General features: G+C 38.1%; 1 protein-coding gene across 2 annotated transcripts in view; it reads right to left on the bottom strand.

Moving 5' to 3' along the window:
- The window catches only part of aggf1 (angiogenic factor with G-patch and FHA domains 1), a 63,661-nt gene that overhangs the window by 24,713 nt on the left and 24,109 nt on the right, over positions 1-14,839 (bottom strand). For both annotated transcript variants that reach the window (XM_043707186.2, XM_043707172.2), the window contains exons 4-7: positions 14,103-14,596; positions 12,136-12,267; positions 8,449-8,625; positions 2,737-3,064 (exon numbers count right to left, since the gene is read on the bottom strand). In XM_043707186.2, the coding sequence (XP_043563121.2) occupies positions 2,737-3,064; positions 8,449-8,625; positions 12,136-12,267; positions 14,103-14,596 (1,131 nt within the window). The remainder of the gene's footprint in view (positions 1-2,736; positions 3,065-8,448; positions 8,626-12,135; positions 12,268-14,102; positions 14,597-14,839) is intronic.

Raw genomic sequence — 14,839 nt, 5'->3', positions numbered from 1 at the left:
GAAGGTTGAGAACTGTACAAGTCCTGTATGCAGCTCTGGATCAGCAGGCTGTGAATTCACTCTAGCTGGTGTAGGTTGTAGCTTTTTAGGATATGCTGAAGAAGTCTTGGCAATTGCTGCAATGCTATCTTGTCGATGGTACACACTTTGTGCATGGTGAGTTGTTGGCAGAGACAATGAATGTTTAAGGTAGAGGATGAGTTGCTTTGTCCTGGAAGGTGTTGAGCATCTTGAGTGCATTTTGAGTTGTACTCATCAAAGCAAGTGGAAAAATTCTAATTTACTTCTGACTTATGCATTGTAGGTCGTGGAAAGATACTACTAAATCAGCTGCTGAGTACTTAGACACAGAATACCAAGTCTATTTGCTCTATGTGCACATGGCTGGTCCAGATTTGTAAAATGGTTATGACAATACACTGGTGGTAAAATCACAATCACCAACTTAGAACATCATATGCACAAGTTGATTGAAGCTTTAGTCATAAGGTGAATGTGTGAAAGATTCAACAACCATTTAATGAAAAAAAATCAGATAATGAAAACAAATCAATAAAATTTTCAGTTATCTAAAAACTCAAATATACCAGCACAGTGGAGATTTTAAATAAATACAGAAGGTTCAAATAAACATAGATGAAGCATCCAGTCTGATTTAATAATGCATTAATTCATGGAAGGCTGCCTGAAAAGAATGATCAAGACTGTGAAGGCAAAAATGTCCTGCAAGATGAAGTTGTCTAGAAATGGAACATCCAGGTGATTCCTACATCAAAATGATCCAGATGCTTGGAGAAGAACACATTGTGCAATATAATATGCCGAAAAAAAAGTGATAGGTCTCAGTGATTTGCCTTGAATACACTTCAAATTTATTCCAAACTATATGACCCCCCTCAGGAAATCATACACTCGGTTGGCTTTATAACCACTATCTAGCCTTGTTAAGTATAAAGCTGGGAATGACCTAAGTGGAAAGCCACTGTTTTTGCTCATCACACATAATTTTTGTAATTCCTAATTTTTCACTCTTTCATGCGATGTGGGCATTGCAAACAAAACTAATGTTTATTGCCCATCTCTAACTGTCCTTGAACTGAATGCCTGGCCATTTTACAGGGTTGTTTAGAGTTCATCCACACTGCTATGTGTCGGGAATCATAAGTAGATCAGACCAGGCAAGAAGGCAGATTTCCTTCCTTAAAAGGAAATTAATGACTCAGGCATTTATTTTTCCACAATAATCAGTGATTGCTTTACGGTCACTAAGGGGTCCACGCATAACAAGAACTTCCAGAATTAGAAGCTAATGCTGTGATTGCACTGGCACAAATAATGTGTGCAGAATGTCGGGGTATCATTGTGGTGCTGACCATCACCAAGACTAGCTTTCAATTTCAGATTTGATGACAATCATAATTAACTCTCAACATGCTGCAGATGTGGTTGCATGGTCAGAATGGACCTATTCCTGAAGTTTCGTCACATGATCTCCAATCTCTTACAGCTGTTTTGTTTCTCCAATATTTTTATACCTAAAATAGATACTGCAAGTCAGCTTCTTAATTAAGATATTCACATGACTTTTCTCCTATGCTCCTGGCAAGTATCCAGAAGATTAATCTTTAATTTCTGAAGGTTCCAGAACAATCTCTATAGATTGACAGCGCTAATTGTGGAACAACTGAAATCAATATTTGTATATTGTGAATTCCAGGCCACAATTCTACTTCTAAATTTTATTGTATTTCTCATGGAGTATCAATTTGTTCACATGGCAAGTGATACTGAGGTCAAAAGAGCTGTGTAATATACAAAGAACCTGCTCAAATGTTTGACTCAAATTGTCTTTTTTTTAAAGCCATACTTATTGCACAGCAAACAAATGCAGCTACATAGAATAGTTAAGGTGCATGCACTCTAAAACTAATATAGCAGTTCTTTCGGAAAATATGAACCTTCAAATCATACCAAACAAGTTTTACAGGAAGGACAAAAGACACGCTAATTTGGAGATTCAAATGTATCACAGGCCAAGGCGTAACACAAAAATTATTTGAATGACATAGGCTATACAAGACAGCTTTCCTCTGATAATATGCTGCCAAGACACAATGATTCAGTGAAACAGAATAAGTGTCGTTTTATGTTTATAACAGAATCAGAGACATTTTAGAAGCCAACAATCCTTGCAAAATGTTCAGAAAGATCACTGAAATGCAGCCACTGCAAATACATCAAGTTGGAGGAATGTACTCTAAGTTCCAAGAATCTGTCTGAAAAGCCTACAATGCTGAATAATTTCAAAGCATAAAACAAAATATGCATATTTTTATAAACATTCAAATTTTATGAAAATACATGGGCAAAGACAAGAAACCTAATGAATACATTTAACATCATTTAAAATTTTGAACACTGGAAACAAATTAAACATTATAATTGAGTTTATCTTGTTCAGATAAAGAAAGGCAAATGGCATGTTATTTAAATATCAGGATAGCCCTAATTATTTATACTAATTTAGATGACTCAGGATACCTGGAAGCAACATTACTTCCTCTGGACAGTAGAGACTAAGCAGTAGACTGGCATACAGCTGCATCTATCAAATAGACTGAGGCTAAAATTCACATATTATGTGATTAAAAGAATCCACATACCTGAGCATGAATCTGTGTAACTGCGAACCTTTGCATCTGATTTTATACAAGCATATAGTAAACTGTCACTCACCATCTTCTTTCTCACTTTCATCTTGATCTTCACTTGATTCTTCTGTCATTTCATCTGTAGAATATCCACTTTGATCTGAGGCTGTAATTTCTCCTTCTTCTGGTTCACTTCCAAACTCCGCCTCTTTCTTCTCTTCCAATTTCCCTTCAACATTTTCATTATGGATAGCTTCATCATTTAGATTATTCTCATTGAGTGAATCCTGTTCACTCACATCCACTACTGTTTTTTTTCGTTTGTTTCCTGGTTCTTCTGACAATGTCTCACTCTGTTCTGGGTCACAGCACCTGCAAATATTTGAAGCTTTCGGTATACCAGCTTCAGTGTCCTTAGAAGAAATAAAGATAATCAAATTTGAAGGGCCTATCTCCCAAGTGTTCTCATGATATTTGTCAATGACAAGTTGCATCTCAAAACTTTAAAAAAAGCTCTGATCTTTTGGGTATTTTTACACGAGCAGTGAAAATTTCAGGAAAGCAATGTTAAAATGCTTTGTGCACAATGTGGAAGTCTCTTAGGTCTGAATCAGCAATCATTGTATATCTTCAACCTCTGTAATTTACAGTGAATTTAGAGACAGAGAACAACAAAAAATGATACACACTAATTATATTGGCACCACAAACATTCATTCCCTCCACTACTGGTGCACAGAGCCAACACAGTGCATTGTCACAAGACAATGCAGTAACTTGCCAAGGCTCCTTCCAACTAGAATCTGTACTACCTAGAAGGACAAAGCGGCAGCAACATCAGAACACCACCTGCAGACTTCCTTCCATCACAAATCATCCTAAATTTAAACTATATTTCCATTCCTTCAGTATTGTTTGATCAAACGTGAACTCTCTTCCTAAAAGTATTCTGGGTAAACCGGCATCACATTGATTGCAGCAGTTCAAGACAGCAGCTCACCAACACTTCAAGGGTGATACATTTTAACCTTGCCAGCAAAGTTTACTTCCCATGAGCAAATAATAGAAAATTGAAAACCACAGGATTGTCAGTAAATATAGACAACAAAATAAATTTTCAGCATTAAAGTCAGAAAAACTACAGAAAAGCAATGTTCAAAAGCTTTATAGCTAGTTTTTAGGTCTTTAATAACAGGCGTCTCCAATGCTTTTTATTTTAGTTGTAAAGAATGCTACATCAACAAGTTAACTCATTTACTTGATTATTTTTATAAGTATTCCAAAAACAATGAACAGTTGTTTCATCTGGAAAGGAAAATGAGTGGTTTTATATATAAAGATGCATTGGATGCAGAAAAATAAGCCCAATAAATTGTGACACTTGTAATAAAATATCCATACATAATTATGTAGAAGTAGATGGTGATGATTCATCACTTTTTATTGATGATAGTGCCTGACCTGCTGTGCATTTTCCTCAGTTTGTTTTTTGACACTGACACATGTTCTCTGCGGGTCTCTGTTTCATTCTGATTTATTTATAATTAAAGAGTTATTTGATCTAAAACAGGGATTTGCTCAAGTCATACAGTTGGAGAACTAAGGCAAGTGTTGACCAGGATAGTAGTACACACTGTAATACAATAGCAATACAAGACAGCTGACTGCCTTCAAAAATATAAAAATATAATTTGATGAGGTTTTTATTCTTAATTTGAAAAGAATGACGAGTTACCAACTGACAACTTGATCTGGCCTTTTTAAATTTTGGTATCCCATTGGTATACAAACTTAAACAAAAGGTAGCATAGCTAAACAACTTAAGAACAGTATACTGCAAGAGATGGACCAGGACCCATTCTGCAGAGAATGCGGCTGCTGCAAGAATGAAAGGAGTAGAAGGTATAAATACGGTCTCACTTGAATAAATGTTTTCCTCTCTCGATAATATAATTCTTCCAGCTGTTTCAGCAATGAATAGGTAGCATCATGCAAGTAATTTACTGGGCAATACACTGAAGAAAATATTGACAAGTTGGAATTCTTGAAATTATTTGGCAGGTCCTAATTACTCTCTTTAACTTTGAGTTTAGGGTGATGCACCTCTTTTGCAGCTGTCTTCTGTGGAAGATCTATTGCCAAATAAATATTTCCCATCCAACTCTGCTTTACTGAAACTCCACTTTACAAGAGAACTTTCATTTTGATTTACCTGCTATGTAAAATGACATCTGAACAATAATTTTTTTTTTTAAGTCCTTGAACTTTATATAGTTTAATCTCTTTAAAATCCCAGCGATGGCTCTAAATTTTGGTCTGGAGAGGCCTTCAACAATACCTCCCTCAACAAATTTCATTGCACGAGACACAGTTTCCATGATTTTTTAAAAAACACTTCTTTGGTTTCACAACAAGATTTCAATGCTGTACCCAAGATAAAGGTCAGCAAATAATAAGTAGGTAATAGAATAAAAATGCAGAGAGAGGACTATGCCTCAAAGATAGCATCACACACCTCTGCATAATATCTGTCACTTAAGCACTGTAATATTTAAAGCCTGGTACTTTTGGATTTCATTTTACGTGTATATATAATTAATGGTTTTAGTTCCACATTACCCGTTTTAGGGCACTGTAGCAGAAATCTATTTCTTAGTAATTAATCTACCTGTTGCTGATTCTGACCATCCCATAGAAGAAATCTTCAATTTAGCCATTGATTCTGTCATTTGCAGCAGCTGAGGACAGGAGGAACAGAATCTAATGAGTAGCCGAACATTTAAAAAAACCAAAAGGCCCTGGCAGTATTTTAGTCTATTAATGCTCATTGCCATAAACATTGCATGGATTCTAGACCACCTTAATTGAAAAGATGAGTCACATTTGTTAGACCCAGGTATCTCCTGGTTCCTGGCTACAGGAATCATTGGTATTAGCCCTGAAGGAAGCTGCACACCGGTTCTTACCCCAAAAAATCATCAACAGGAGAGTCAAGGGGGCAAGAACATAGAGTGGAAGCCAAAAACAGATTAGCCAACATCTTGCAGAATGGTAAGGTTCATTGAAGGCATAATAATCTGAATGGCCTTCTCATGCTCCTATTTCTTGTGATCTTATAAAAATGTTAGAGCAATCCAATAGCATACAATGTAAAAATTAAAAATGCAAATAACTCTTTTAAAAGCTAAAAATAATAGTTATTGCGATCAAATCTCAGGTTAGCATGAATGATTTTATGTGGCATGAACAAATTATTTATATAAGCTGCTAGCTGCTCTTTTACTCAAAATGCTGTCCTGCCAAGGTACATCTGAAGACTGATAGGGGCGAACTGAAATACATTTTTGATTACGTTCCTGCTGGCTATAATGTCATCAAATTCAAACAAGATTGTGCAAACCAGAATTAAAGTGGTTTAAATTGTTGTTCAAGTACGAGAACATGATTCTTATAATAAGGGTTTAGTGCTTACCATGATTAAGGAAAGGAAAGACTGGCGCAACAGTGAAGGGAGTAAGGTTTGCAATCATGCTATGTTCAGGAGGATATTGATACTTATTTATTTTATCATAAGTTCATCATACTTCATGTGAGGAGTTCTCATCATCTGCCATTTGTTTAGCACACGCTCACTACTTAGCTAATGACTATCTAGTGGCACTGTTCTTTGATAGAAAGCAATGCATAGTACTGTAAAAGAAATTCCCACAGCTAGGCCATCTGAAACTCCATAACAAATTGTGGAATCTATCAATATTTTGGCAGGGTTACCATTGACCAGAAAGTGAACTGGATCAGTCGTGAATATACTGTGGTTACAAGGATAGGTCAGAGGATGGAAATTCTGAGGTAACTCATTGCTTGACTACCCAACCACCACATATAAATCATAATTCAGGAGTATGATTAGTATGACTTCAGTCGATTGAATAAATGCAGCACCAAACATATTCGATAAGCTCGACACTATCCAGGACAAAGCAGCTACTTAAGTGATCTTACATCCACCATTTTAAATATCACTTCATCGACTACTGATGTATCGTGGCAACTATGAACATGATTACAAAAAGTGCTGCAGTGACTCACCAAGGTTCAACAGTACCTTCTAAATCCACAACCACCACCACTACACCTGGAAGGACAAGGGCAGGAGGCACACTGGAACGCAACCTGCAGATTTCACTCCAAGTCACACACCATCCTTATTTGGAAAAATAGTTGCTTTTCTTTGCTGTTGGCTCAAAATTCTGGAACTCTCTCCCTAACAATACTGTGGGTCTACATACATCACTTGAACAGCAGTCGTTCAAGGTGGCAGCTCACTATTATCTTCTCAAGGGAAATTAGGAATGTGCAATAAATGTTGGCCTAGTTAACGAAGTCCACATCAACAAATTAACAAAACAGAATTAATAAAATAAATGCCAAAATGAGTTTAGAATTATACAGTACAAAATAGACCCTTCAGTCCTGCACGTCAACACCCAGAAAATCTAGATTAATGTGGTGCTGGAAAAGCACAGCAGGTCAGGCAGCATCCGAGGAGCAGGAAAATCGACGTTTCGGGCAAATGCCCTTCATCAGGAATCGAGGCAGGGTGCCTGCAGAGTGGAGAGATAAATGAGAGGGGGGTGGGGGTGGGGAGAAAGTAGCATAGAGTACAATAGGTGAATGAGGATGGGGTTGGGGGTGATAGGTCAGAGAGGAGGGTGGGGAAGGTAGATGACCTTCCTTGTCTCTCTACAAGAATCTCAGTGAGTCTCTCTCTCACTGCAACCCCCAGGTCACCTATTGTACTCTATGCTACTTTCTCCCTACCCCCACCCCCCCTCTCATTTATCTCTCCACTCTGCATGCACTCTGCCTCTATTCCTGATGAAGGGCTTTTGCCCAAAACGTCGATTTTCCTGCTTCTCGGATGCTGCCTTACCTGCTGTGCTTTTCCAGCACCACTCTAATCTAGACCCATAAAATCTACTCTAGTCCCACCTTCCAGGACTTGCTCCTCCGCCTGCCAATTACCTTACGATTATGCACCCTTCTTACTGCCCCTTCAAGTAAGGGGAACAGATGCTTTTGATCCACACTGTCCATACTCCTCAATCTTACACACCTTTACTAAGTCCATTTCAGTCTTCTCTGCTCTGAAGAAAACAACCTGAGCTTATCCAGCCTCTCTTTATAGCAAAACTACTCCATTCCAGGCAACATTCTGGTGAACTTCCTCAGTACAATCATGTACACCCATATAGTGTTTTAACCGGAATTGCGCACAGTATTCCAGATGTGGCATAACCAAAGTTTTATACAGCTCCAACACAACCTCTTTCCTCTTATAATCTAGGTCATAACTGATAAAGGGAAGTGTCCCATTTGCCTTCTTAACTATCCTATTAACTTGTCCTTCTGCCTTCAGGGATTTGTGGACAAGCACTCAAAGACCTCACTGCTCACCTAAGCTTCCTAGTGTCCTGCCATTCACGGAGTATTCCCTTGTCTTCTGAAGTGCATTACTTCACACTTATCAGGGTTAAATTCCATGTGCCCACTGATCTGCCCATCTGACCAATCTGTCTATATTCTCCTGTAACCTAAAATCTTCATTCTCACTGTCAACCACGCAGCTCCCCTGCCCAGTCTCAATTTAAAAGTCCTGAAACCATTGTCATTTATAGCATGAAAGTGTGTAGTAAACGACTTGGATCTTGAGAGTTTCTTCCTCTGCCATGTAATATATATGGGCTAAAATGCACTTTAATTTCAGCTGCAGTAAGGATAACTAAATGTAAGATACCTTCTCTTTCACTGAAGCAAACTTTGCCACTCCTTTTCGTTTTTTCTTAACTTTTTTCTTCGTTTCTGTTGCACAGTACGACAATAGATCCACTTGAGAATGAAACTGATACAGACCACTCTCAGTATCATAATAATAGTAAATTCCAGTGTTTGGGTCATAGTAGAGTTGGTTTGCCTTAAGAACACAAAAAGGTTTAGCCATAAATACTTAATGTACATTTTACTTTTTAGGATTTAATTTCATGCGTAATATATAGTCACTCAGCTGAACAGAATTTGAGTATTGTCGGAAAAAGATTTTTTGTCGAAGCTTTTCACGATTCACAAGAAATATGAAAGTAAAGTGAAAACTGTATGAGGAGAGTGTGGATTGGTTGGCAAGTAACTCTGATTAGTTGGTTAGTTATAACTGGCACGGTCTCCATGGTCCAGGCAATATCAATCAGCACTCTCTAATCAAAGAGTATAAAAAAGTTGTTTTCACTTACAACAGGATCTTGACCAGATGGGTCAATGGGCTGAGAAGTGGCAGATGGCGTTTAATTCAGATAAATGAGAGGTGCTGCACTGTGGGAAAGCAACCCTTAGCAGGACTTATATACTTAATGGTAAGGTCCTAGGGAGTGTTGCTAAACAAAGAGATCTCAGAGTGCAGGTTCATAGCTCCTTGAAAGTGAAGTCACAGGTAGATAGGATAGTGAAGGCGGCTTTTAGTATGCTTTCCTTTATTGGCCAGTATATTGAGTACAAGAGTTGGGAGGTCATGTTGCGGCTGTACAGGACATTGGTTAGGCCACTGTTGGAATATTGCGTGCAATTCTGGTCTCCTTCCTATCGGAAAGATGTTGTGAAACTTGAAAGGGTTCAGAAAAGATTTACAAGGATGTTGCCAGGGTTGGAGGATGAGCTACAGGGAGAGGCTGAACAGGCTGGGGCTGTTTTCCCTGGAACGTCGGGGGTTGAGGGATGACCTTATAGAGGTTTACACAATTATAAGGGGCATAGAGAGAATAAATAGACAAAGTCTTTTCCCTGGGGTCGGGGAGTCCAGAGCTAGAGGGCATAGGTTTAGGGCGAGAGGGGAAAGATATGAGAGAGACCTAAGGGGCAACTTTTTCACACAGAATGGAATGAGCTGCCAGAGGAAGTGGTGGAGGCTGGTACAATTCCAACATTTAAAAGGCATTTAAATGGGTATATGAATAGGAAAGGTTAGGAGAGATATGGGCCGGGTGCTGGCAGGTGGGACTAGATTGGGTTGGGATATCTGGTCGGCATGGATGGGTTGGACCGAAGGGTCTGTTTCCATGCTGTACATCCCTATGGGTCAACGAATGCAAGGCAAGAAAGCTTTGACAAAATTTGTTTTTCTTTCCAGTAATGTTCAAAGTTTGTTTTAAAATATAAGACACACACACACACTATACACTGGACACTAGAAAACTGAAACAAAGGACAGCTTGCATTGTACTGATGCACAGTATGCTTCACTGCAGAGTGCTAATAGGCAAATGTATGTCTGGAAGTGAACACAACAGAAGCTAGTGTTTCCAAATGTAAATGTCTGGTAATATTGGGGAGAAAAATAACAGAGGCAAGATAATTTTTAATGACAGAGAACAATGGATGCGAAAACTGTAGTCATACCATGTAGTCATATATCATATTTAGATTAGATTAGATTAGAGTTTTTAGATTACATTACAGTGTGGAAACAGGCCCTTCGGCCCAACAAGTCCACACCGACCCGCCGAAGCGTAACCCACCCATACCCCTACATTTACCCCTTACCTAACACTATGGGCAATTTAGCATGGCCAATTCACCTGACCTGCACATCTTTGGATTGTGGGAGGAAACCAGAGCACCCGGAGGAAACCCACGCAGACACGGGGAGAATGTGCAAACTCCACACAGTCAGTCGCCTGAGGCGGGAATTGAACCCGGGTCTCTGGCGCTGTGAGGCAGCAGTGCTAACCACTGAGCCACCGTGCCGCCCAATTTTTTCTCTGCTGGAAAGGGGCCGGAGGTAGAAAGAGAGAGAAAAAAAATGGAAGAGGTAAGGATTTAAAGGAGGAGTATTAATTTAACAATCAATTCTTTTTCTAATTACCTTTTATCTTCATTCTACCTCTCCTGAAAGTTTTGATCTGTTATTGGCTACAATTTCATGCTGGTTTGAGCTTTCAGAGAGACAGCAAATTCTTATCAACGTGAAGCAACATAGCCTAGCTGTTTCTGCCTTTGGGTAACATTTAGATATATGAATCTAAAAGTGTTTAGTGGATAACAGTTTGAAATAGAATCCTGGCCCTTTTTTTTGCCTCTCTAACCAAGTTTTCTGATTCTAACTGCAGTGCCATAGCTCTAATTTATCACCTTAGAAAACAGATTATGAGTCAATTTTGCCAAACAACCATAGGGCCTTTCTAGAATATATGATCCAGCTACTCACTACGTTTAAGTCACTGAGCTCGTAGAAAAATGCACTGGTACACTACTTAACAATGTTTTAAAATATCTTTTGTTTTGAAATGGCCAATGCTTCTAAACTTGAAATTAAGTGGTATTATGAATTTACAACAATCTGCTTTATTTAACAGTAGTGTTCAAAATTATGAGGGGTTTTAATAGATATGTAGAAATAGTTATTTTGGCAGGAAATTAACGATTGGAGACAGAGTTTTAAAATGATTGACCAAAATAGCCAGGGGTGACATAGGGAAATATTTTTAATTAGCAATTTATGAATTACAATGCAGTGGAGTTGGACTAATTAAGAGACCAGGCAAGATGTGTCAAGAGGTCTCCTTTTGGCTGTATAATTTAGAAACATTTTTCCAATCTTATCTTAATTACTGTTATTGTATCTGCTTCAATGACTACTTACGTTGCTTTATCTATTCTAATAACTCTCATTTATATAAATACTTACAATCTCACATCAACCACCACTCAGTTTGTTTCTAAGTTCTGAAATATACTAATCAGTGAAAATAATCACTATTAATCTTTTCAAAAACTCTTTCAATTTTCACAAATTTAAATCAATTCTATCATTGACTTTTGTTGCAGTGAATGCAGTCATGATTTATCCAGTTCTTCAATTTAACAAACCTTCTGTCCTCAAATCATACTCCAAAACAATCATCTTTACTACAGTTCCACTATACTTTTATAAACAAGCTGTCCACATTATTCATAATGTGTCCAACCAATATTTTGTGCCAATTTATCATTATACCATCACTTTCAAATATTATTAGATTACTTACAATGTGGAAACAGGCCCTTCGGCCCAACAACTCCACAGTGACCCGCCGAAGTGCAACCCACCCATACCCCTACATTTACCCCTTCACCTAACACTATTCGCAATTTAGCATGGCCAATTCACCTGACCTGCACATCTTTGGACTGTGGGAGGAAAGCGGAACACCCAGAGGAAACCCACGCAGACACGGGGAGAAAGGCAACTGACTGTGTGGAGTTTGCACAGAGGTGGGAATTGAACCCGGGTCTCTGGCGCTGTGAGGCAGCAGTGCTAACCACTGTGCCACCGTGCCACCCACCTTTATGATAAAACACAGTCCAGTAATAGTTTAGATATGTTAAAAATGATTATAAATAAAAGTTAATTAAATAATGAAACAAAAAGCTCATTTAAGATTAAGATGCATATTACCGAATCATAGTAGTAGCCGGTACTGTAATCATAATACATCCCACTACTTTCATCGTAGGTGAAGCCTGTCTGTGACATGGCAGCTTCTGCAGTAGCACGCAAACTGTCTGCCAATGATGTATTCTCCAAGTCCTTGAAAGACAAGATAAAAATGTTTTAGATCAAATATGTATTGATGCATTTAACCTTTGGAACACCAAATGTGATGAACTTCTGAATTTTATTTGAGCTGCATTAATGAGGGATCAGGATTTTATTTTGCGTAACGTACAATCATTTGACAAAGAAGGAAACTTTAAGAGCAATGATTCAAATGATAGCAAAGAGGCGGTTTCTGACAAGAAGGGGAATATATGGAATTACAAGGGTGGAGACAGGATTCAACTGTGTGGGTCCTGGGAAACTAACAGCATAACTGCCAAGATAAGAAAAAGAGTGGATAGCTCCAGAAGCATTGTGAATGACTTCAGTAGACATATATGGTCAAGGACCATAAAAGCATTTGAACACAAAGACAAAAATTTTAAATGAGGAGAGACCTTGAAGTTAATATGAGTGATAGGTGAGTGAAGCTTTGCAGAATAAGGAACAGAAATTGAAAAGGAATAACGGCCATTTTGAAAGTGATGATGATCACACTTGAGCATTGAAAACCATTTACACAACCAATAATTGCTACAGTATGTTAGTGTCAACTGTAATAAAGATTGCAGATGACGAAGAATTTGCTTAAAAGTTATTTAGAGATATTTCACTGATCATTGTGCCACAATTAAACAATCGTCCCCATAACAATATGCCTGTAGTTCAAACACAAACGTGTTTGTGCATTCTGGAAATCCTGACCTTTCACTCGGGGAGCAGCCATCATGTATAACAAAAAGGTGGAGTAGGTAGACCCAAGAATGACATTATACACAAGTCTCATTAAAACCTAAAACAGATGGTAATAAACTAGAATAGATCCCTCAATGAATGTCACAATTTGACCTTTGAATACTAAATGCACCGTATATTAATTTAAATGAACACTGGCAGTTTCCAGTATTTAAGTGCATCCATTTTTACAGATGGACCTGTTGTCCTTTTTGTTTAAATAAGTTAGATTTATTGACAGTTATACAGTTGTAGCTGCATTATTACTTTTGTGATAGGTTGATCACTTAGTTGTTTACAACTGAATTTGTCCACAGACCTCCAATCACAGCACTATTCCTGTCACTACCTGCCATTCTTCACTCTAACTACATGATTAGAATTCTGCCAATTGCTGTCAAGGATTTGCAGGAAGAAGAGGAATTCACACACAAGGAAGGCAGGAAGATGCATTTGCACAGGTATTTACCAGCTAGAATGACTAGCTTCAGACACCAGCTAACTACTTAACTCAGATCTTAGATGCCCCACTATTTCATGAAGGCGGCTGTGACAACAACGTAGTCTGATTTGCAGGGCTAAGGTGCAAGGCATGATGCCATCACTCATACTGCTGTTTACATGTTATTTCATTCAAGTATTAATACTTGAGCAAGTGCTTGTTCTCTGCTAATCCCTCTTGAGATGTACAGATATGCCAGTAGTTTACACACCCATTATATTCTCTATTAGTATGAAATATCTTGTCTTTGTTTGCTTATTTTTCCATTTAAAAGTTATCAGAATTTCCAATTTGTCCTGAGAAATGAACCAGTGAATTGTTATCACCTATTGAGTAGGAGCAGATGTAGTGTACACATGTTCTTTTCATCTGAAACTAACAGGCCCCGGTAATAACCAACCAGCACTTTCCTCTCATGGAATATATATTTTGGTTTTCTTCTTGAATTGCTACTTCTTGTGAATTATCTTGATGAGTGCAGATGAAAAGCTTTGACAAAGTGTGTTTTTCCTCAGCAATACTCATACATTAATTAGGAGCAATATGTTTAATCTCAACTCTGGTTCAAATCATGACATACTATACTTACTTCTGCATTTTTAGTGTAATGGTCTCCATATCCATCCAAGTGTGTTGATTTCTCAGGATATCCTATGTACTGATAACCATCTACTTGGACATTTTCTGTATACTGATGGTTGACTGCTTCAGTCTGTTCTGTGAATTGCCTACTGCTTGCTTGATCCTGTTCAGTGTACTGATGGCTGTCCGTTTGAGCCTGTTCTGTGTACTGATGGATGTCTGTTTGAGCCTGTTCCATATATGCATGGCTACCTGTTTGAGGCTGCTCTTTGTACTGGTGACTGCCTATGTGAGCCTGTTCTGAGTAATGATGGTTCTCTTTTTGAGTCTGCTCAGTATAACTAATTGTCTGTGCTTGTGTTTGAAACGGAGTAGAGGCCTCAATCACAGTCTGATCTTTTCCACAACCTCCATGAATTTTGAGCACTGATACTTCATTCCTGCCATTTTGATCACTGTTCAAGTGGTAATGAAAATCCAGAGCGGCATTCTGGAAATAATCTAGGGAATAGAAAGACAAAGTATCGTTACAAAATTTAGACACCACCATTTTCTAGAATATTTAATTTGTGTCATTTCCCGAACAGAATTACGCTACAATTTTCTTTAGAAAAATGTTAACATTGCAAGCATATGTGGAGTTGCCAGAAATAACTGTTACTCAATTCTGGGAATTACCTCTAATACTTTTGTAAATGGATCAAATTGTTATCAGCTGATGAATAAGCAGTGAACTTAGAAAAG

Source organism: Chiloscyllium plagiosum, unplaced genomic scaffold (assembly GCF_037043375.1).
Source record: "Chiloscyllium plagiosum isolate Xiang-an unplaced genomic scaffold, Cpla_swu_hap1 HiC_scaffold_2, whole genome shotgun sequence".
Classification (NCBI taxonomy): Eukaryota; Metazoa; Chordata; class Chondrichthyes; order Orectolobiformes; family Hemiscylliidae; genus Chiloscyllium; species Chiloscyllium plagiosum.
The sequence above is the reverse complement of the archived record's forward strand: the minus strand, read 5'-3'. Positions and strand labels throughout refer to the sequence as shown.